The sequence below is a fragment of the Poecilia mexicana genome, unplaced genomic scaffold, assembly GCF_051168715.1.
Source record: "Poecilia mexicana isolate PSO_F unplaced genomic scaffold, ASM5116871v1 scaffold_7, whole genome shotgun sequence".
Lineage (NCBI taxonomy): Eukaryota > Metazoa > Chordata > Actinopteri > Cyprinodontiformes > Poeciliidae > Poecilia > Poecilia mexicana.
In genome coordinates, this window is record NW_028263376.1 from 23,844,558 (window position 1) to 23,870,412 (window position 25,855).

The window sequence follows — 25,855 nt, forward strand, 5'->3', positions numbered from 1 at the left end:
AACACAGTTAAACTCAGTTAAAGAGAATAATAAATAATTTTGTTACTGGATGGTCTGGATAATTGTAATTTGCTTAGCTTACACCTTTGTCCTATTTCTTCTAAATCACCGAAAACAGGATATATGGTTGTTAGTGACCGTATGTGTCGCCGCACTCTATTTGAACCAGTGACACTTAGAGGCTGTGGACATCTTTGATACTAACAATCATGTTTGTGCATGGATAAACACCACCACCATCACCACCTCGCCTTCCTCGCCCATCATTATCTTTCATCACCCCCTGACTGGGAGTTTGCACAGCGATGCATAACGTGCTTTATCAGCTTTGTTAAGCGCATAAGAAGGATTCCCCAGGTCCTACCTTACATCCAGAAACTGAGCCGTGTTTTACTTAAACGGCTCCCTCATTAAGGCCTGTGTGTGCCCAGCAAGTTTAATGGAGAATAATCTAATCATCCGTCCTGAGAGGACCGCATGCACACACAAGCAGTTAACACAATGCACGCGCGCGCACACTTGCACCCCAATAAACACGCGTTTCTTATCATTACAGCTATATGAGCAGAGACCGTGGTGTTTTGAAAATGCGCAGACGCACCTCGTGGAGCTGGACTCCACTCTCATTTGTTAAATAATGCAAAAAGAAGCTTGTCGCCAAAAGGAAGTGATAAGCTTTAGTTCTCATGGTATAAAGGAGCTTTAATTATCCAAGCTTTGTGTAATCACACGGAAACAGCTCTTCACTCGTCTCTTATTAAGCCTTTTACAGCTGTTGCAGCTAAGAGGACTCTCTTTTATGAATTATTAAACAAACCGAGTACAGTGTGCATGTTTTGCAGCCTCTGAATTACAAACTTTCTCAAAAAGCGGTCGGAAAAATGAAAGAAAGGACATCCATGGGGCTATCTGCTCTCTGTCACTTGAATATTTAAATGGAAAAGAGGGAGTTGATTCACATGCCGCTTTAGGTCCGACGCATTCAATCCGCTCTAATATAGTCATTTTTCATTTTGATTCACTTCTCATTTGCTTTGGAAGGAATTAAAGTTTCAGTAAAGCAGTGTTTCCAACTAAATGGTGCGAGCGGCTCCCTGCATGGAATCGCTACGATGATAAGCCACTAAATATTCCTCACATGCCTGACGGCACTCAAATGAGTTTTATATCTGGTGTTTAAACTCATTGCTTTTAAATCCCTGGTGAGAAACATTTATCTGTAAAATAAAGAAATATTTCAGACATATTTAACATTAAACATCATCTCTTGCTTTCTGACTCACTTAGACCGCACAAGCACCATTACATCAGCAGTTGTGCGACTGTTACATAACCCGTTCTTCTCTGGTGGTTCTACCACTGCAAAATCAACCAAGATCAGGGAGCAATATGTACAGGCTAAAGCTGTTAAGCGTTCTGTCAAGGTTGAGATTTGATCTGGGGACGTGCGCGTCTGATACTGAACGTTTTGGCTCATCTCCAATGACATCTCACAAGTAGATCTCTCAATTTGTTTTGAAACTGAACTAATAAGAAAATGTACTACATAAGGCTCCAGGTAGGACTTCAGAATCACTTTCAATTGGTTAATAATTCTTAAAACTTGCAAAAGATAACAAAATCTAAGTCCTTAAATTCCACTTATTTTGGTGATTTTCTGTTTCCTATAAGTACGGCTAAATTCACACAACAGGAAAATGCAACGAAAATATGATTTTTTTTTTTTTATGCCGATGATCCAAACCCGACTTTTTCATGATAGTCTGAACGGCCCAGTTCCAATCGCTTCACCCCCCCAAAGATGTGATTTATTCCACTTTTACATGTGGTACTAAATCAGATACGATATCTGAGAGTTTTCGGCGCGTCAGTCAGAACGTTCATATCACATTTTGTCCAACTTTTATGTCATGGACGTGAAACGTATCATAATTTTTAACCAGAAGAAGACAGATGGGATAAAACCGGATATAAACAATGACTGAAGTAAGCAATGCAGATGCTTCTTTTGCACTATTATGATCTTGTGGCTGTACTGGTGTGCCACAACTTTAAACATTTATCCACAATCTTGTGAAAATAAGCTAAATTTGTAATTTTATGCTTTTAAGTTGGTGTTAGGCTTCCTGCTCAGCACTTTCTCTCACCTGGTTTCCACGCCACTAACAACACTTTCACAGTATTTATGATCACCGTTTTGTCTCACTGCTGGTTCCTTTCAGTTTACTACTAATAAAATCTGTCCGTAATCACTTCGGTCTAATATGCATTTAGGTCCTACCATAGCCACACATCAATACCCAGATATTCGGAAGTTTATCTCTGATCTGTGGTGCTAAAAACCAAGGAGACTGCTTGGCATTTTCATTGAGAGAAAATGTTTTGTTTCTGATATTTAAATCGGAAATTACTGCATTGACTGTAGGACACTGGAGTGGGACATGGAAGTGGATGTGAGCAGTGGGGTGTAAGAAGAAAAAGACGGTTGAGAATGCCAAACGTATTTCTGATAAGGGATTATCTTAAAGAGCACTTGATTGCCGAAATATGTTTGACCTCATTTTGCGAGCAAAACCGCCACTTGGGGTTAGTTTCATGGACCGGATGCACTCGGCTTCTGCTCTGTTTGTGCAGAAATGCTTCTACCTGGATGCCCTCTGTGCCCGGCTGCTGCAGTAATTTGACGGTGCGCGTGTGCGCTGTCTTCTGGCCGCGGCCGTCGTGCCAGGTCAGGTTGCTGCCTCCGGCCCGACGCGGCAGCTGGTAGCTCAGCTCCTCAGCAGACACCGTGTGCTCCAGGGAGGCACGGCAAAAACTGAAGCTGGACGCCGCTGGTCAGGAGAGAAAGGGAGAATTTTAGCCAATCAGCATTTTTCTACCTTTGCCCACATAAAATCTTTACAACGAGTGATATTGACATTTACTCTAATGTATGCACACTGCTTACCAACTCTAGATTCGCTGTAAACAGACAGACGGCTGATGCAATGATGATTCTGGGAGATTGAGCTACTTCACTGTGATTTCTAATTATGCTGAGTGCATATTCAAAGAGGGAGCACATCATTTCTGGAAAAGTAACTCTCTTACCAGACTGGTTCCTGTTTATATAACCCCTACATCATGAATATATGGGATGTGTCTCACTCATCTTGCCCTCCACACTTCCTCTTCTCTGTCCTTCATTCACCCTGCTCTCTCAGGAATGTTGGATGGATGGACAGACATGTTGGCTGTGACACGGCGAAGCAGACAACTTGTCAGCTTAGGGTCAAAGTGCAGTTCAGCGAACGCCATGAGGCATCTTATGCACTTTGAATCAAATCTGACCTGTGGTTTGTCATCTCTAGCAGAGCTATTATCCAATAGTGAAATGGAGTCATTGGGCTTTTATTCCCCTATGGGGTAATTTAATGCAATGTAATGTGAATTAAAGAGGAGGAGAAACATTACCTCAAGATCTTTGGGAATCTATTTAAAAGTGTTAAATCACAAGCGAGTTGCTGTTAGGCCCAAAACTCATTTGTCAAGAGAACCAAAGACGGTGAATAGTAATAACATCTAGCATGAGTTGCAGTGTTATTTCATGCCTGGATGGATTGGCAAGAAGCCCATTTATTAGGGGTTAATAGCAACCCGACTGTGCCACAGACAGCCAGTATCTGGTAAATCACTTATACATGGCTGCATTGTTCAATAAAAAAGGCTCCATGGAGCAGAAATGAATAAAAATAATCAGTGGTTAATACAGATACAGAAATAAAAAGTAAATATTTGAGTACATGTAAAAGAGCAAAGTGTATTTATCAAATAGCCAAACAACCACATCATATCAAAGAATGAAACAAATCAATCACAAACATCTGTTCTAGGTTTTATAAAGCAGATATTTAATTTTAAAACAGTGTTTAGACACAACTAGACCCTTAGAAAGGCCTGTCTTTCTAAAGCAAGAAGGCATTACTCTATATGTATAAAAATAGTGAATTAAATTAATTTACATCAAAAGCTTTTCCAGCCATAGCGACCGCTTACAGCACTTCACCCTAGAGCCACATTCACCTAATCACACTCATTCCTACATGAACAACAAAAGCGCTTTGTCCAATGGGACTGCACATTGACATGTGACAGGGGGAAGCCGAAATCACACACACAACTTTCAAATCTTCCTACTGAGCCACAGTCGCCCCCACAGTAGAATAACGCCATGTCTTCCAGAACTGCACAGCGCCACTGTCTGCCGTTATGAACGAGGAGTGGATTGTGTTCTTGACAAAAAAAACCCCACAAACTAAAGATTCTATGTACGAAGCTGAACAGCTCGTATATAGAGCAGTCACTACTGGAAATATATTTTGTGTCAAAGGATTATATAGCACAGGAGACTTGGCTTCCAAACAAGGAACAACACAACAGCGAGGGATAGGACATAACACAGTTCATGCCATGGTGACAACTCTAGTAGCAAGTCAGCAGAGATTTTATAGAAAGACTCCATCCGTCCATCCATAGGGGAATCCCAAGGCTTTTCCTGATCAGCTGAGAAACCTAGTCCATCCTGCGTTTTTCTGTATTTCTCTTTTTTTATCATTGTCTGAGCCAGGAAAAGGCTCAGACAACAATGAATTTGATGGCAGCTTCTGTCTGAATGGATATCAGTATTTTTACTTTGCTTCCAGCTAGCAGTGCAACATTAGCTCCTGGATCCTTTTTTGGGGGAAAATTTCGACACAAAGACCTAACTGAAGGCTAAGTTGCAGTTAATCTGCAGTTGGGCTTAAAATGTGTTGCATGATGTGATGCAAATGTAAGAATATAAATAGACGCGAGTGTCAGTGCCTGCTTGAATCAAAGAAAAGAAAAAACAAAAATGCTGGTCAGAGCCAGAGCTGATATTTGAACAACTGCATTACTTCTTAGAAGAATTTAACGTTTCAGAATTCATCAGTTATTTGTCACTGTAGCAAACCACAGAGCGATTTTAAATCACTTTGTTAGGTGAAAGGCTGCTAAGTTTTTATTGCTCTCATGGCATTTTTAATGATTTGCTCCCTATAAAAGAAACTGAACTCACTTTTGAGCTGGAGACACTGGAAACTAGTTTTTTTTTTTGTTCTATGTGGCACATTGTGTTTTGGTTTGAGGCCCAAGTTCATATTCTCACAGAAATATTATTACTTTTCGCCAACTTTCAGATCAGTTCTGCGCTGTCTTCTGCATGCTGTCTTTAACACTCCTTTTCGCATAGATTTCTCGATTACAGGCCTGAAAATTGGAATGAATAAAACGAATGTGAGCTGCAAGCCTGAACAGAATTGAAATGGATAAGTGTTGTAAAAACAACGATATACGACATTTTGACTGCACTGCAGCTGGTTGAGAAAATGCAGGAGATGATTTCAGTTTATTACGAGTCTGCAAGTACAAGTAACTGCAGACTCACAGCATATTCAAAGCAGTACCCAATTCTTTTGTGTTAATTGAACTTCCCTTTCATATCTTGTCAGCTCATGTGAATATGGTTATTGAGACAGAGAGATTTGCTGATTATAGAACTAAAAGTGGAACAAGGCGTAACAAATGTCATTTTCATTTCTTTCCGATGTAAAAAAAAAAAAAATCTTTATAAGAGAACAATGTAAGAGAAAGCTTTCAGGAGAGCAGGGGAAACTTAATTTCATTTTCCTCAGTGCATTTTTCTCTCTCAACAAGAATGAGAGTTAAATTTAAGACTCTTCTGGACTTTATATAAACAAAAAGAAGGTGTCCTGGTTAAAATAAGCTCAGAAATTCAAAAAAATCCATTGATCGTCAATTTCTGATTATTCTAGCAGGATCGCAGGGAGGCTGGTGTCTATTTCCTGCGGTCATTGGGCAAGAGTACACCGAGTCACCAGTCCATCACAGGACAACACATGCACACACACACACACACACACACCTACATAAGGACCATTTAGAGGGATTAATTAACATTCTTGTTTTTGGAACTGCTAAAAAAACATATAGAAATGTAACTTCATCCATCAAGGGAAAAACAAATCTTCTGATTTTACTTCACAATTTAACAGCAGAGCACTGAAACCTGTTGGAAGACAGTTGATGTTTGAGGAGAAGCACCTGGCTGCAGCTAAGAGGAGTGAAGACAAAAACACGTTTTCTTAGCGTACAAGGCCGCTCGAGTGAACAACGATGAATACCGAGTTCCCATACCTGTGATGCAGGAAGGAACAAGGGGGAAGAAAGGGAATATGAAAAAGAAAAATCCCTGTCAGGAATCAGTGAAGTGTAACCTTGTCCAGCCTATCTCCCTCCATTTATTTCTTACTCTGCAGAGATGTGCATCATTCCTGACTTCCTTTTTCTGCATGGTTCAGCCTCGCTGTCTTACGGGGTGTACTCCTTTTTTCATTATCTTATACTTTTTCTTCTCCTTCTTGTAATCTTTTCGCATTTCTCTGTCTTTTTTATTGTCGTCACGTCCTTGGGGTCGTCGGGATCAACCAGGCCCCAACTCAGATATAATTACTGCCAGTCAGCCTAACGGCGGGAGACAGGAGGAAGGAACATGGAAAACTAAGCGCCTTAAAACCCTAAAGACCTGCCAATCTATCAGAAAGAGACAAGAGGAAGCAGAGAAGCGGGAGCGAGACTGACAAGGAGGAGAAGGAGGGAGTTGAGCTGTAAATTAGTCCTGGATTCCTGTAAACCAACCTTGACTGTATCAAGGTAAAAAGATCTCGGGAGGACGAGACGTTGATGTTACAAGCCAAAACTTTGCTGCCAATAAACAATGATTCCACACTCGATAGACATAACCTTTAAAATGAAGAATTGCTGGATTATGACCGCTCTCATCTATTGGAATCTAAATCTCTCCACAGTGCTGGACTCCCTCTCCTAAAGCGGTCATAAAAATGAAGGCAAAGCACTCATTCTGCAGACTTTAATGGACTTAGTTGGCTTAACCTTCTGGCACAAGATACCAAAGAGAATTTAAGATCAGCCAAAGATAATTAAATATCCACACAGCCAAACTAATGTCCCCTTTGAAGCGGCAAGGCAGCGAGACCGCAAGCTTTAAGAAAATGGGGCTGACGTTTATTTAGGTTCTGCTAAATCTCGTTATGTCTTTGTGATTTCAATCAGACTCGGGGGTTATCTCTCACCTTTCCTCGTCTGCCAGAACGTGCGCACGATGAGCCTGGACAGCTGCCAAGTCCCCACTGTCCTATTTGTCACCATCTAGTGTTGTATTATCTCTCAGTGCCCTTGTGAGTGACTTTTATCACCTCCCCCCAAGAGAGGGGGCGGTAGGACGAGGGATGATGGAAAGTATGCGGTGGGAGTCAGAATGTAATGTTTTAATAAAAAAGAAAACTATACTAGTAAAGAGAGGATTCATTTTAACTGTGTACAATTAAATCGCTGTGCTTAGATAAAAAAAAGGTAAAAAAAAGAGGACTGTTCAGACTTCCTTTCATAATAATTTTATGCAGTGTTTTTTATTGAAATTCTCAGTATATCATGAAAAACGCAGTTGGCTTCCAATCTGATAGCAAGATAAAGGAACATTTCACATTTTTTTGGCAGTGGAGCTGATTTAGATCAAGATTGTTTAAAATTTTATGATATGAGAATATTACATATCAGATTCTTGAAAGCATGGTTTATGTCTGTAAAATCGCTTTTGTTTGTTATAGTTTTGTTGAATTTAAACCAGACCCAGGTTAAGAACCACAGGTATAGTTTAACACTCCAGCAGTAAGAGACGGGGTCATTTAGACTCCAGGAGTTTTCTGCTCTATGCGGTGCGGTCGCAGCGACTCCATGGGCGTTTTTTATGAGATTTTTTTTTTTTTGTGTGTGTGTGTGTGTGTGGTTTCGGAAAGTGATAGTCTGACGGGACAACCGCCCGCTTCTCCGCTTTCCCGCTTCCCTGCTGTCCGACCCTGATCTTTGCTGCACACCTCCTGAGTGTCGTGCTAAGACCACAGCAATGTTAAAATCCTGATCTACAAGGGTCAGGTGTACTCGGGATGTCCAACTTCAGTCCTGGAGAGTTGTTGTCCTTCATATTTCAGATGTGACTGTTCCAACAAGCCACAAGTAATGTCTGAATTACTTCCTCAGAATATCAAGTTCTGCAGAAGCCTGGTTTATTTGATTAAAGTGCATTGAACCTGGAACACTGCAGGACACCGGCTCTTTAGGAATGGAGTTGGACATCCCTTGGCTGGAGACCAAAAAAAAAAAGCACTGAAATTTCCATCTTATGATTTTTTAATGGATTTGCATTTATCTGTGAGTTCTCTGTCAATAACCCAGCACTTTCATTAGATTTTTTTTTTCAGATAATGAAATAAGGATTTAGGTCTAGAAACCCAAACACTTTTTTGCTGTCGTCAATTTTCTTTAATGCATATTTGTGATGTCTTGGAATCAGGTATAAAACATTTATCAGAATGTTTCAAGACATTCCAAGGTTTTAAAAAGCTATAGTTTCAAAACCATTAAAATGCTACACCATATTGTTCTTACAGTTTAACAGCCCTGGCTACATGAAGGCCACTACACAGACTCTCACCAGCAAGGACAAACTTGTCTGCCTACAGACTTTTCTTGTATTGAAGAACAGTGTTTTTAAAACACTCACTGCCATGGTGTCCAAACTAAAGGAGTGTCACTCTTTTCTCATTAAATCAATACTTTTTAAAACTTCGGTTGTAAAGGTTTGAGTGACATGTCTGTTACGCAGTTGGACTGCTATCCCTGAGCAGATAGCCCGACTTATTTACTAGACATTTAATAAACATTTTAAAAACCACAATGTTAGCAGGTCTGTATTCCAAATTTAATTTTAAAATGTAAAAGTAAAAAAAGATATTATTTTTTAAATGTATAAGTTAATATAACAATTAATTAATGTAGCAAGTAGGATTTTTATGACTATACGTGTTAAATAACTAATTTTAGAAGCAATATGAATGACTACTGATTTTCGGTTTTAAATAGAAACTATTAGATAATGTTAAAGACTTCATTTTAGACATTTTGTACAAATACTGTGAAAATGTGTTTTGTTTTGTTTTTTTACTCAATGTTATTAAACCATGTGAATTCAAATCTCATGCTGGCCTTTGTCCACTAAGGAAGAGATTCAACCATATTCCATACTTTTCCACACTTTCAAAGACTGCATAGGATCCCTGGGAGTTGGAACAAGAAGTGCCAAAAACCAAGGGCAAAGTGTCACAGAAAGCTTTACATGAGCATACAGAGGGTAGGAAGGTCAAAGCGACTCAGCCCAGTGAAGTGTAACCTCATATCACCTCCTCTTGACTGAACAACCTATCTGCTGTGCAGGAAGGATAGCCAAATCTCAGAGGTATTCCCTTTTGTAAAGGTAATTAAGCTGTTAGGTACGGCACCCTGGAAGGTCGTTTCGAGCCAAATCCCAGAGTAGATTAACATGGCATCGGCCAGCATTACTCATTTGACTCCAAAGAGTGTCTAAAGTAGTCTATTTTTGCTGTGTAGGCTCTTCTGCAGAACCCTGATTCCTTTTTCTTCGATAACTCTGGCATCAACCTAGCAGTTCACATTAACTTTACCCTCTTGCATTGAGAGGAAGGCAGTTGGTCTATCCACTGTACTTTGGGCAACATTCAGAGGATACCATGGTGCATTTCAGCTGCTTGATATTGGTATTTACTTGCTCCAACACTTTGCATTCAACCCAGTAAAAAAAAAAAAAAAAAAAAAAAAAAAAGCATTCTATTTGCAGCATAAGTAATACATAAATGTGTGCAGTCACCCTGTAATCTTCCAGTGTGAAACATCATAATGCAGTCCTTTAAATGCTTGTGTAACACATTGCGCTTGGTGTCCCAACTACTGCTTTGAGCACACTAATATTTCTGCATGATGCTGGTAAAGTAAGTGGACCTTTCAACACTCCTAGTCCACGAGAACCCAGTTTGAACCCAATGAATAAACCTTGAAATTACTCTTCTTGAATAAGCAGGAAGACCGGGATGTGTTTAGAGCTTTGAATATACTCAAGAACCCCGTGATAGCTCACATTATGCACTGCAGCCCATTATCCACTCTGACAGGGAGCGTTCGCCGAGGATGGGGCTAAGGTTTACCTTTCACTAACTATCAGTGTCACGAAAGCAAGTAAATAATTGGATGATAGTAAACAAGCACAGATTCAACTCTCATCGTGGCACAGCATGCACACACGCAAGCTAAATTCCCCCATACCACTAAGAATGAAGGTCAGCACTGCCGTACACGCGTTACTGTGAGTCACATGCCAAGTCGCACAGTCGTACATCTGTGGAGTTTCTATCGGCATGCATCCAGGCTATTGAGGCTGAGCAAAGCTACAGAGAGAAGGCCGTGCGGATGAAGAGCAAACGCAGGAATCGAATCACAGGGCAGCCATGCCTCAGGATGCACGGAGCTGCCCGGCACACAGGTGGGGATGGCATTTCGTTTATGATTCTACAAATTGGGCAGAAGCGCTATCCTGGGAGAACGTAGCCCTGCTGACATGATAAATGCCAGTTTCCTCTCTGTGGGCACAGCTGCGAAGGAAAACAACTCTGGAAGACCAAGCACATTCACAAAGTCAGACAGAACTATTGATCAGGCATTGATGTGTCACAGAGAGAAGACAAGGTGCATAGATGGTGTTTCTTCCACACCAGCGGTTGGTCAAATCTCTTATTTAGAATAAATACTTCATTTTTGTTTAGTTTTTTTTTTCTTCACAACTTAAAATACCCCTGAAAAGAAGAGTAAGCATTGAACAGAGGTGGGACATTTTAACACGTACTGGAAGAATGTAAAAAGGAAACCTTAGAGCTCAGATAGTTAATGCAGAAAACAACCATAAAATGGGTGTAGAACAAGCCAGAATACAATGAACAGACCAAAAAGAAGCAGAACATTGAAGAGTAAGAAAAGGTTAACAATGATTTAAAGTAATCAGACGCAGTGTTTTTCGTCTGCTCCCCTTCACAGCCGAAGCCCTCATATGACGACACGGGAGGACAGATTAGATCTCTCTGCCTATCAATAATCCAGAGTGAATGTCAAAGAGGAAGGGAGCGGAAGGACACAGAGGAGGAGGATATGAATCTAAGTAATAGGATATGAGATAAAGTTTGATAAAATCAGGGAAGGATATAAACAATGAGTCCATCTGCATTAACAGCAGTTACCTGATTTTGAGGCTTAAATCTTGAACATAGCTCTGATACAAACGCTCCTGTACCTTTGCCCTCATCAGATCAGATGAAAGACACTGGTCTGCACAGAAATATAATGTGTTCACTGCACCTTGATAGGGGAATGATAATGCATTGATGTATTTTATGTGGACTGTTCAGGCGTAAAGACGAAGAAAAAAAGAACTCTTTCAAAATCGTATGTTAGCACTATTTTGATCTTTATGTTGTTGCTTGGAGAAAGTACGGAAAATATCAGAATTTACCGACACTGTATTTTTTAAACACATTTTGCCATTCTTCTTCTTCTATTTATAAAATAATGGTCGTTTTCTATATCTGCTGTGATCTTGCCAGCACCCTTTGAATGAAAGAGTGTAGTCAGCCTAGTCACAAAAATCTGGGCAGCATACAGATGTCCCTACAGGACAGCTATAAATGATGAGACAGGAAGACTTAAAGCAATGAATAAAGAGTGTTGCTCTGGTACATTTTACCTGAACAACACTAAGGTAAAGTGTACTCCTGCTAATTATTTGTCCTACAAAAGCCATTATATCCGTGGCAAGGGCATAGTAGAACTAATGGAGTAGTTAAAAATTAATGTCTATAGATTTTAAATAATTTTTTAAATGCTGTGCAGACATTTGTCATCCATGTCCTCAAAATACACAGAAGAGCTGGACTGCAGCAAATTGATAAATGGAAACAACACTGTTGAAAGAAAAGGTGACACCTGATTTCTTACTAAATTTATGGACTGTATCGGGGCTATCCAATGCATCGGTCAGTGCGGATCTTAAATATGTATCTTGGGCCCCAACTAGAATGGTGGAAAATGTGACCCTATTGGGACAGGCAACTGATGCAGACTTGGATTTTTCTAGATCTGCTTCTAAATAATTCATTAAACTAGGCTAAATATGGAAAGTGTTTTCAAATAAAGATATATCCTGCTCTTGTTACTGAAAACAGAAAAGTTTTCCTTGTCTAAGAAAATACAAAACACAATGAGAAAACTGTATGCCTTTCTTTAGTAACAGAAAAGTTCAAAATTCATTATGTTTTGGAATTTACAATAATGTAAAGATCTCTTTTCTTCAAAACACAAACTATTTTTTTCAACCCAATAATTTTGTTTATTGTTAAGCAGATATATTTTTTGTGTATATGCCTTTCATTTATTTATTTTTGCTGTTTACTTTGAGCTGAAGGATTTTTACTCATGTGACAAAATGTTTGGACACCACGTTGTTTTTGCGAAACCAAATTTCCTTTTAGAGTTTACAAAGAGATTTTTACTAACTGGATATGAATCTGCAATATAAACTTTTTAATATGCTTTAAAAATATAATTGACTATAAGATGCAATCTAATCTGCACATATGGTGTTTTGCATAACTCTTAAAATTTTTCTTAGTCTTTAATATTTTCCTTCCTACAACACACCTCAATATTTTAGTAGGTCTTCAGATACGTTGTCGTTTAAAGATTATCTCATTAATATTTCATTGGGAATTTTAATGAGGTAAACAATATATTTGCCAAGATGGGTTTTGCGATATTTACGCATATTACAAAGAATACTAATTAGAAAACTATTCTGGATCAAAAGTGAAAATCTGAGAACTGTCCAAATTCTGGTTTATGAGGCAAAAGTAAAAGCAGGGCAATCCCATGCATACGTTTGTTTTTTTGTTTTTTTTCCAAAGGCGTTATGATTTAAGCTCTGCTACACCTTTACACCACTTGCTCTATGTTAGCTTTACACAGACACTGTACTCACATTCACACACCAGTGAGCAACACAAGCTCCATTAGGCAGCTATATGTATAATGAATGATGCAGTCAGAATGGTGGATGTCAAAAAAAGAAGAAAGAAAAAAATCATGGCATGAATGATTTTCTAATGAAGAGTTAAGTACTGTTTCTTTCACAGCATATAACGTATGTATATTTGCATCATCTTTTCCATAAAGTGTTAAATAATTAAATAACACGGCGCTCTTACTGCGGAAGCAATCGGGAGATCATTTGGTTCACATACAGATGTTACTGTTATGATTCACCTCACATAAAAATCGTCATCAAACTTTATCCAAATTAGTCTGATTGTCACATCGGGATGAATTAGAGTAAATGGGGCACAGCATGAAAAGGGGAAAATTACACAGAAAGGTCAAGTAAGTAGGGAGCAACTTCATATACATGCAGAGTAGGAGCACATCGTTCATGTAAGCTGATGAAGCAGCAGCGATAAAATGAGACGCATGGATTAAAAACGTTCCGACCACTTTGCTACTTGACTCTTGCTCCTCTGATGAAATGACAATGAGCTGTGGATATCTCTTTCACAGGTTAGTCTCGCATATTAAAAATGTCACAATACGAGTAAAGTGTTAATGGCTGAACAAGCAGCAAATATGTCTTTCCATCAAGGGCAATAAAACAAAAAATGAGAAGATTTCAAGGTTAGTTTGCAATTTTCTGTTTTGTGATATTTAAAAATGTGCACATATCGGTAATTGGAGCAATAACTAAAAAGACGAGGAGTGTGAGAAGGCTGGAGAGGGATCCCAGGCTGCTGCCATTTATAGTATCAAATTGTAAAACTGCAGTAAAAATGATCACATTATTCATTCATTTTAAGTTGTTTCTAAATACATTTAACAGGGAAGTAGATAATCTGCTAGACTAAACACTGCATATTATTCAGACCAGGGCTTCCAGAACCACAATATTGGTCTATGTATCCTTCATATTTGTTGATCTTTTGAGTTCTAAAATTTTAATTATTGCAGATTCATTTCCAGAAGGAAAGTTCACCGCTTCAAAAGTTTTAGATAGAAATGTCTCTCATTACGTTGTGTTGAATACCAGTCGATTTAGCTGTCAAATCATAATAAATTCCTCAGGCCCTCAATGTTGCAACATGCTTTAATCTAAAATGTCACCATTTGTTCGGTTTTTTCTGACACAGAACGGTACTGTCCAAACCTCTAAACCAGACTGGCATTTTAAGGCTGTTGTCCAATGCCGTTCTCCTGAAGGGCAACACAGTAAACGTGACAGGATAATTTGGTTTCCTAAAGGTCTAAAGTAGTCCCTGTCCACCCTAACCCAGCACCGAGTCATCTTTTCATTTCAAGAGCAATTTAAGCCGACCACTCGGAGCGACGAGCAAACACACCAGATGGTCTACTAATGAGCTTTATAGTGTTCCGCATCGTGAAACAGATTTTATCATTAGCTTTTTATAAAAAAAGAAAAGGATTCAACAAGACTTCACACAGGCGGCTGCAAGTTTTTCTTTTCCAGTTCACACATAAGTATTTAAGCCCTTTGAACTTGTCCAGATTTTTTTTTGCCACAATACAACTAAAAAAGTTAATATATTTTGTTAAAATTCTTTATGATGAACACAGAGCTGTGAACAATTTCAAAGCATAGTGAAAAGATTTTTATGGTAAAAACAAAATGCAACTCTTTGTTGCAAAATTGCTCAAGCTTAGTCAGCTAGAGCGCTCCTGAAAACATCAAGACCTGAATATTGATGCGTCTTGAAGAAAAAAACATGCCCACAGTATGATCCCACCACCTCCGTGTTTCACTGTGGGGATACAGAGTTCAGGTTTGCAGCCATACGATTTTTTTTTTTTGTGACACATAGCACTTAGCATGTTGGTGGAAAAATAGTTCTTCTCTCATCTGAGCAGAGCACCTTCATTCACATGACTACATGCTCTCCTGCATAGTGTGTACCAACATTTATTTCCTCTTCCTACATTTTTTTTATAAAGTCGTTCAGGGATCTGCAACCTGTGGCTCTGGAACTGCAAAACTGGCCAAAATAACTAAAAAGAACCAACTAATGTTTCCAACATAGATAAAATGAAATAATGCATTTTTTTGCTTTGCCCTTTTTTCACTACGTGAAAACTATGTGCTTTTGTTTTTAACATGATTTTGAATTAATAACATATCTTAGCTATTGTGCTAATTTGGGCATATTTACATTACCATAAATTGCAGGAATGTTGATGCAATGTCCTAATCAAAGAAAAGATCAAGAAAATGAATACCTTTTAGAAAATATTTTTTTTGTTTTTCTTTAATCTAAAACCTAAAAAAATTAAATCAAATGCTGGTTCTTTAAAAATGACAATAAAAATGACAAAATAACTTGTGGATTGTGTTTCATGACTTAGGCCATGAATAATGCAAGATTTGTTTTGGGAAAAACCATTTGAAAACCATGTGTCCTTCACTCTTCACTTCACAACTATGCATTACTTTGTGATTTAATATGACAAAATGTAAAAAAAAAAAAAAAAAAAAAAAAAAAATCAAGCATGAATACTTTCACAAGACACTGGATTGTTCTTTCAGTAATACATTCAGAAAACTATTCAGGAGATATCCGCATCCTTTTTTTCCTGCTTTCCATAAGGAAATCCCTTCCACTGTCATTTGTAAATCCGGTTATAGAAGCCAACTGATCCATAAAGATAACAGTTAACCACACTTGTATTTAAAAGTTGCATCTAGCCTATAAATCAATGCAGCGCCCTCACCCCGTAGCCTGATGAGAGAAAATGATGAGGAAGGGTTCAGCGGTCAATAAATTATTGAGTGTCCCTAAACCATGGGAGTCACGCGAGTAGTCCACTGTGTTAGCTAATGTGTTTCGGCGCTCATAGATCTTTGTAATAAATTAGGAAATAAATGTCTAAGCAGTGAAGCGTTACTAAAGTAAGCAGTCAACATTCTGTGGCTCATATATTAGTATAAACACAGAGACATTTCCATAAACCGAATAACTATTGTGGGGCTTATCTGAAAAATTGTCCCTATTTCTAAAATAAAATCAGGAAGACAAAAATAAAAAGATTTTAAAAGAAATCTGGGGGGGGGGGGATGTGGAAATAGGCTTATGGCAGGGATACTAAAGGGAGAAAAAGATAAAAGTTAATGCTCAACAGAAGCTGAGAAGGAAACAAAGAGAGAAAAAAGCACATTGCAGAGAGAAGGTAAATGGGTCATCTGTGAGGGAGATACAAAGAAAACACACAAAAAAACTGAAAGTGGGGAATTAATTTGGAAATTTATATAAATAACAGAGATTTGAAGGCTGCAGTGGTCTGAAGTGATCAAGACAGCTGCATCTTATTTTCTTCCTTTAAAGGAGGGTAAAGAAGAAAAAAGAAACCAGAAAAACCAGAAGTGAAGGAAAAAAAAAGCAAAAAAAAAAAAAAGTGTGACGAGGGGCCACACAGGCGGGCTCAGGCAATGCTGCTGATACAGGTGAGAGGGAGAGCATCAGCAGTGCCACTGGCATAAACAATCAATGTATGAAATTGCTCTGCTCTATCTCCACTCTGCATATAATTTTAGCAAGCGATGCAATTAAATCCAGGATTTCATAAGCTCAGCTCTTCTCTAAATGGAATCATTAGACAAAATGAACTTTTACAATGTATTTAGCTATAAATCTTTCATTTGAAGTCACTAAAAAGTAATATTAGGGAAAACAGATATTTCTGTTCTTTATTTGTATGGTTTTTTTTTTATTTTGCATTTTTCCAGGGTTGTCTGGATGAACACTTCAGGTTTCAAACGTGTTGGTGAATAATTTCCCTTAGCCAGAGAAAAAGATCCATCACATTTTAAGACCTGCCTCTGATGCCCATCAAAACACCTGGCACGTTTTTTTTTTTTTTTTCTCCTTTTCCCCGATACTACAAATCCATCTGAATGTGATTTAACGTTCCACTTTTCATTCATTTCCTGGGTTTCTCCCAGCAACTCCCTCTAATTTTCATGGCCATTAATCTTTATTATATTGTTTACAAAGAATAAACTTCAGTTATTGAATCATAAATTTCATTTGCTGGTTGACATTACTCAGGTTTCCAAAACTGTTTTAAGCAAATCAGCATAAATCACATCATAAATCTTTATATTTTGCACTCAGTTAAATGTGTGAAATGTTTAGGTTAGTCTCAATAACAGAGCAGAGGATGACAGAGGCTGGCACATTGTGTGTCCACACGAGGCAAAACCTGCTGCACATGATGTAGTGTCTCATGGAGACTATGAACACTTAGGGGCTGAAACAGGTACAGGATTGTGCAAGGTAAGGTGTTTGGCATAGTACGTCAGCTAGCTTCATATTCCCCATTCTGGAAGCAACAACAAAGGGCTTTTTTTCATGGAAAATTAAGTTAATCAGAGAAAGAAAGATGAGGTAAAACATTGCACCATTTACTGGTCTCAGTCACAAACTGGGATGATTAAATGGAAGAAGACAAAAACAATCTGGTAATGTTGTCACTGTTACTCTTACCGTCAAGTTTCTAGAAGGTTTACTTTTGCATCTGCTGGATCAAAGAACGCCCACAGAGAATTTAATAGATGCAAACTGGATGTTTGTTTAGAAAGGTAAACTGCTTATTATTATCTAAGCTCATGCTTAGATAATAATAAGCATGAGCTTATTATTATTTTTGGAGATTATCATCTCCAAAGATTTCTACAGTAACAGCTGTGTTTTCCTATGCATAGGTTAGTAACACATTTACTTTTTAATTAGACGTAAACTTGTGGTTTCCTGAAGTAGTTCTCTATATCCATGTATGAAATGTTAGGCAGCCAAGGCACTTATAACACCGTCATGAGGTACACTTAAAGTCTACCGATTAAATGTACTTTAAAACTCTCCGATCTTCCTTTAATTGCAGTTTTTTAAAACTGGTTTTCACCAACATTCCTGCACAAGTCGCCATGAAAGCTCTTATTTTGACATCATTGCAAACACCCTACAGGCAATGTAATATGAATACTAAGTGGTGTTGTAAAAACGTCATTACATTTACTCGCTATCTGCGATTCTCACAAAAATCAAGGGCATGTGATATACACCATTTAAAATATTTTTACTTGTAGATTCACCCATAAAAGCCAGAATCCAATCTGCACCAGGTGTCTTCTGCGTGCAATTCGTCCAGTGCAATCCGTTCTGGACTTCCCTTTTTTTTTTTCTCTGTATTCACTCCCAGCAGTCCAACCTATCGCTGTGAGCCTCCAAGCATCCGACTGCAGTGATTTGGGGTCTGTCTCTCTGAGCTTAATTGCCGTGTTATCACCGCCACTCCTGCACCGCCACCAAGTCCCGTCCTTTCAGTCAGACGGACATGCCAATTACAGCTTCTCCACACAAATACACACACACACACACACACGCACACTAAATGTTGATCCCTCACAGGGTTCCCTGAGGCTGCACCATCAGGTAACAAAGTAGACAGCAGCTGGAGCAAAGTGGACAGTTAAGGATGAAACGGGGAAAAGAATCAAAGCTTTTTGTTGCCATTATTCACACATTTAGACAAGTACAGGCACGGGCACAAAGAAAGTCCCAGCTGGAGCTTCTTGTCCAGGCCAAGTGATCCGAGGGAAACTTTCTGTTTCCTTACCTCTTAATCCTATAAGCACATACAAACATTCCCACACACTCGCACATCTCCGTGATTTTCTATTGATTTTCTGAGCTTATCTTTAACCAGCAGACACACAATCCAACAGTTTTGAAATATCCATATTTCCATTTGCACTTTGTTTCACTCCCAGGAGGAAATTGAAACGACTGTCATGGGTAGGCAGTGAATACCAGTTTGAATTAAACATGGAACTAACAGAACTTGGCCAGCCATCAAAAAAGTATATTTTCTAAATGATGAGATGCTATGTAAAATCCAAATCAGCACAGAATGAAAAGGTTCGCAAATTAGTCAACTAAGATATGTTGGCAATTGTGATTTGCAATGTACATTTCAACAAATATTCATTAATTAAACAATTTTGGTCTACTGTACTGTCAAAATTTTATCTTAAAGGAGCAGTGTCATGTACCTTCCAGACACATTGTGCCATTTCATAGCAAAACTGGTAGCCATGTTGTTACCATCAGTTGTTATAAAAATGCTCTATATATCAAATATAACTTAAAAAACGTTGACTTCACAATTTGACACCTTGAAATTGCCCTCTAGCTCTTTATGAAGTTCCTGCTCTTTCCGACACACCGCCTTCAGAACATCATCACAACGAAGCTCCTCCGTTATGCTGTTTATAACAGTTCATATGAGCGTTCGACTGCGAAGTAGTTTGTAAGATAAACTCAGCAAACTTGTAGTTCCACCAGGATTTTTCTAATTGCTGCTGCTGCTAGTCTAGAGGAACTGAGTGGGGGAGGTACTGCTCCGTGAGGCGGAAGCTCAGCTGGAGACTGCAGCTCCAAGGAGTAGCTTTTTGTAAATAGGCGGCACTTTGTGAGTTAGTCCTCTGAACAACATCATGAACTTCCGATCACATTTAAGTTTCAAATGACATCCCTGTTTGGGCTCTTTCCACCTTCTCAGCCATTTTTACACAAGGATTAGACAAAGGACAAAGCTGTCTGGTTACATAAAAAAAACAGAATGGAGATGGTCTCTGCAGGGACGTGAAGCGTTTTTCTGTGGAGCATCAGAAATGCAGTCATCTCTCCCATATGCATGATCAAGCTTAAGAGCGCTCCCAGTCTCACACACTGAGATTGTGGTGGTTCGTTATCACAGTGACAGCATAATGTATCCTGGGTGCTTCATGGAGGAGCTTGGCAGCAGCAGTTGTCAGTCTGCTGTGTAGTGTGACTTGCTCACCTGTGTACACTGATCTTGAGCGAATTCGAAGCAGGACTGCTCATAACAGCCAGCGGCTACAAACTCATTACTCCACCAAGAGCTTAAGTCATTTTAGCTCTTTGCGCTTAAATGGACTGGGACTCTCTTTCTATGCTAAATGTTCAAATGCCCAACACCCAGATAATATTTAGGGTTAAGCATCACAAGTCTCTGGCCAATACTACACTGTCTGCAAACAGCAGCAAAAATGTATACAACCCAGTTCAATAATCACCATGCAACATGACTGACAGATCAAATAAATGAGAACTCATACCAAGCAGCAGATATGCCTCAGCTTTTTAGTAAAGCAGTAAGCACAAAATGTGATTAATTTCACCTTTCACAACAAAGCAGTCCACACAGTATTAAACCCACATCTCCATGTGTTAAATACCATTTCAGAGTGACACCTTACAATATGCAGGCATCATTTCATTTATTCATTACTTTTTGAAGGCAAACATGTTTTTATTCATTGTGGTTCTTATCCCCGTCTGGCTCAGTTTAATCTTATGAAATGTAACAGTCTCTTAATCAAATAAAAATAACTTATCAGAATTACGTAAGTGCATTTCTTTACAGCAGGTGGTACAAATATTGGAGAAACCTACTTTAAAACATGGATTATGAAAGTAAGGGTGTGAAATAATGCATGGTCTATTAGAGACGTTCCATGGAAAGCAAGTCCTTTTTGCACCTGATAGGTTCAGCTATGTAGATAGAAAGCAAGAACAATAGCAGAATACTATTTTTTTTTCTCCATCTGCAAACATGACTGGATGGTTTGAAGTCGTCTGCTTTCTCTATTCATGGCTGTCATGCTTCTGCATCCTGTAAACATTTGCATATCATTTTAAATTAGGTGAATTTCAAATAATACAACATAACGCCTTCAGCCAGATTTATACAGTAGGTCTCTATCAGTATCAATTTTTCCAATCCCAATCTGCACCAGTCCTCCAACTTCCCCTCTGTTGACATGAAAACAATCCAAGATATATTCCTTACAGCTGGGCGAATTGGAGACGGCTGCTGTGGGCTTTCTCTCATGTAGCCACCAGTTTATCAGCCTATTTGTAGCACTATGTGAGTGTATGTATACTTGTACTTTAATGATACTGCCGGCTCTAATAAGTGTGTGTGTGTGTGTGTGTGTGTGTGTGTGTGTGTCACAGCGGTTTCATTTATTCTGTCCCAATGTTCCGGTGTCAAACCAGTTCTAGTTCCCATTATCTTCCACTCCACTGAATCATCCCCTTATTATCACCAAGCGTCACACACAATCAAACACACACACAAAAACATACCCTAATTATCCCACAGATACGTCATTTTAACAAATGGGCTATTAATAGCACATGGATGAACAAGCCTTTTTAACACTTTTTTTTTATTATTTCTGTTTGACAGACAGATACATAATTCCATGACTATGTTATTATAACCTTACATAGTAATATACTGGATGATTATGGACCATCTAGGAAAGAGTTTCACTATCTACCCCTTAATTATTTCACTTTCTGCCGAGTTCACCACAGGGTCATCACAGTGTCTCCGAGCTAAATCCACACAGGCCTTGAAAGGTTCAAGAAGTGCAGCTTTATTTCTACTTGTAGATTCTGAAAATCTTTTCTGTTTTGTGAAGGCACAAAACATTTCGCAAACTTAAAATCAACGTCTTTATTTTCGGTCCCGTCCCGAAAATGCTTCTTTGCAAAAGTTGGTGACTCATCCCATCAAAAGCAAAATGTAAATGTGAGGAAGCACGAGTGCAAAAAGCACGTACAGTTTAACTGTGTCTGTAAAAGTATGTGTGATTGCTCCTGCCAAGACCCAAAGCCTGCAGTGCTCCAGTGACCTGTTATGTAGGGCGAGACCGAAACGCTGGGATGACAGCTTAGAGCCCGCCCCCACTAACTCTGACTGACAGTCCGGTAACCTCGGCTGCCTCTCGAGACAATAACTCAGTCTCGGTTTCACTTTAGCATCTGTCATTTCAGCTTTCGCTATGTTTTCAGCTTTTCATATTTAATATCATGACTTGAGGAATTGTCAGGTTGAAGGAAAATATTGTTTCTCAAAGTATTCTAACAATCTGATGTTTAAGGGCAGGAGTCACATTCTTAAAACCCTCCTGATTCTGTCAGTGTTTTCACAAAGCAAACACATTAGTATCTTTCAGTCCTACAGTCTATAGTGGTGGTTCCAAAATCTAGTCGAAAATCAGCAAGTGTGAATTTTTGAGGTGCTCTTTGGAAATCAAAAATAAGAGATCAAATATGATCATTTCAAAGTATATTTATGGTATAAATCTAGATGACTTTTATATACTTTACAAATACATAAAAGCTAGATACTGGCTGTTGATACGATTTGCAGTCATTGTGTAACTTTTATAAAAGAATACATATATTTTTTTACATATTAAAACTGTCACCATGTCTTGACAGATAATATGTAAAACAAAATGGACCCCATGGTCCTATTATGGACACACCACTCAGTCAGAAACAACCAGAGATTAAATATATTTATATACGTCTCATGTTAGTGGCACATGAATCTTGCTAAATTCATAATACATAGAAAAGTCTGGGTTAGGTTGTAAGGGTATATAGAAAGAGCAAGTTGAGCGAAGAGCAAAGTCTAAATCCAAATTGGGTTAGACATACTCAAAAAAGTTGAATTAAAGTAGTGACTCAAGTTGGCTGAGAAAAATGCAAACCATATATTTCAAACTTTTATTGATAAACTATTTTAAAAAGCACTTATCTTTTTCCTTCAAAGTCATAATTAGGCACAACTCCTTGCACGCATATCTCAAAAATCCCACAAAAATCTCTTTTAGTTGCCTCCTCGATTACTAGATGTGAAGACCTATTTGGTACCAGATTGGTAACCGGATGTCACACTCTGAATTACTTTTTGAATTTGCATTATATCAGAAGACACATGAACAAACTGGCTAAAAACAGCATGTCTTCTTTACAGCCTTCAGGACATCTTCTGGACTGTGGCATTAATGTCAATTTATGTCTGTGGAAAATCAGATTACATTACATGCTGAAACTTCCTTGTTATTTTCAGCTACTACAAAATGCCACTATGCTCTGATGGACGCATTTTTGCAACATGCATTTCCCATTGTGACTTCTAATGCTACCGTATGGTTCTTTAAAAACAACATTAGTTCCCTTGATATGAGTTGGCATGTGAGGGAAAAAATAAAAGTTTGTGAAATGAAAATGTCACAAGTTCAGTAAGCATGGAAAAAAATGGGAAAACTGAAGCATATATCTGTTTTAAGAATCTCCAGTGATATTTAAAGGACATCAGACAGGCAGAATGAAATGTCGTAGAACAACAATACAGTAGGTTGTAGGTTGAATGGTGCATTTTACATTTAATTTGACAAGGAAGCTCCACATCCTGTATAATTAATGTGTTTTTCCACACAGTAGTAGATTTGAAGCTATCTAACTTAGAAGCAAAAATTGTCTTAAAACCATGAGCAGTGGCACAAAAAGTGGGTATGCAACGCATGCAATGCATAGGGGCGCTGCACCAGAGGGGGCGTCAAAACCCCGTCTGGAGGGGGCGGCGCGCCGATGATGCCTTCGCATACACTTCACCGCGCACTTACGCTCCTTCACCTCGCCCACATGTAAACACGTGTCTTTGTCTTGGGCGGGATGGTATAGAGCACATGTGTCAAACTCAAGGCCCGCGGGCCACATGTGGCCCGCCATGTCATTTTATGTGGCCCGCCCAGCATTTTATAGGCCGATGATTGACTTAAAATAGGTTTTGAGCACGAATTGACTACAAACTACATCTCCCACAATGCATTCCAATTGTTACCAGCCAACATTACGGCTTCTCGCCACTAGAGAGCAGCAGTGTCACCTCAAGCTGCTTATTGATTTTCCCAGTGAATAAAACTGAGACATCGACAAGCTAACATCAAAACGTCCAAGAAAAGAAAAATCGATTTACAAGTAAGACTGTGAATGAAGATGTGTGAGTTGGTATCAGGGCGGCAGGTGGCGCTAGACTTTTTTTGTTTTCTGTTATCTTGACCGACAACATAAAAAAAAATCGGTCATGTACTATTTTTATCCGTGAAATTACAATCATATTAACATCGACTATTTAGTCGCATTTTATGCGGTTTAGTTAATATTCACCGTGAATCCAGATCCCATCACAAATTAAGCAGATAAATGCATCTACATTTTTCTCGTAGTGACAAAAACCACTGACTGAGGCCCCAATAACTTTTAATAAATTAAATTAAGCGACTTCACTTAAATTAGCATCACTTCACCCGCTGGGGTCTGAACAACTTCCTCCTGGTTCCCATCTGCAGAAAAATCTGCGCTAATTCATCAGTCAGTTGGATCTGTCTGATCCAAACAGATCAAATGTGAGTGTTTTACCCTGTGCGGTCCGGTGTGAGCTTTTACCAGGATTTTTATTTATTTATTTATTTTTTTTGCGTGGTTTCGCTTCTCCGAAACGGACAGATGTTACGTCTGCAGCTCCTCCAGAGCGCCGCTCTCCTGGGTAACGAGCACCAAGAAGGCTCCATTTCTTAAAGCCGCTGGATGAGTTACTTCCAGCGGTTTCTTTCCAATTCTGCAGTGGTTGAGCAGCGGACTGCGCATGTTACAGTCTAATTAACTTTTGCATCGTCATTTATTTCCTCAAGATAAATGCAACGTTGTGTTAATCCACTTGAGGGCTCCACAACGTTGAATTCTCTTTAGTTTTCTCTGGTCTGTAATGGAGATTTGAATTTAACGCAAACAAAAGGTTTGTAATGTGCTTCCTAGCCATTTTTTATTTGTAAGTATTGATTTTATGGACTGAACAGACAGAAACAGTTACCATTATACATTTTGAAGTGTTGATTTTATTTTTGAACCATTTTAAAATTTGAAGTGTTGATTTTATTTTTGAACCATTTTTTAATTGTAAAGTGTTGATTTTATTTTTGAAACCTTATTTATTGTAAAGTGTTTTTATTTTTTAATTGTAAAGTGTTGATTTTGTTTTTTAACCCTTATTTATTTTGAAGTGTTGATTTTATATTTGAACCATTTTTTAATTGTAAAGTGTTGATTTTATTTTTGAAACCTTATTTATTGTGAAGTGTTGATTATATTTTTGAAACCTTATTTATTTTGAAGTGTTGATTTTATTTTTGAAACCTTATTTATTGTAAAGTGTTGATTTTATTTTTGAACCCTTTTTTATTTTGAAGTGTTGATTGTTTGAAAGACCTTGTACATGGATTGTCCCATACGGGGTTTGAACCGACAACCTCAGCATTACCAGCACGGTGCTCTAACCTGCTGAGCTAACTCACCTACCTTACAAACTGTTGGGTTTCCATGGATTTAAGAAGAACTTACATGATCTTACCACAATGAAGATTTGATAAAAGTGCTTATATTCTAATGTTTTTCAAAACAACATTTGTTGTCAAACAAGTTGTCAAACAAGTTTGACAGTTTGTTCACCAAGTTACTGTGCTCTCTGAGAGGATCTGTGGTATTTGACATTGTTCCATGCTCGTTATTAGTATCTAACAAAATGTGGATCATCTACCAGGTACACTGCAAAGAGCATGAGTTTCTGTAGTGTAGTGGTTATCACATTCGCTTTACATGCAAAAGGTCTCTGGTTCGAAACCAGACAGAAACAGATTTAGTTGGTTCTATTCATCACAGGTGTTTACTAAAGGTCAACAAGGGTTCTGTGGTGTCATGGTCTGTACTCTGAATCCAGGCATCTGAGTCCAAACCTCAGTTGAAATTTTCATGTTGCATCTCACATCATCAACTTTGGAACCTCAAACTGAAACAAAGCAGAGAAG

The 25,855-nt window shown here is 38.5% G+C and overlaps 1 protein-coding gene across 1 annotated transcript in view; it reads right to left on the minus strand.

The window, feature by feature from the left end:
* The window catches only part of samd10b (sterile alpha motif domain containing 10b), a 55,579-nt gene that overhangs the window by 20,343 nt on the left and 9,381 nt on the right, over positions 1 to 25,855 (minus strand). Inside the window, exon 2 of the mRNA XM_015006432.2 lies at positions 2,647 to 2,831. Within this exon, the coding sequence (XP_014861918.1) occupies positions 2,647 to 2,831 (185 nt within the window). The remainder of the gene's footprint in view (positions 1 to 2,646; positions 2,832 to 25,855) is intronic.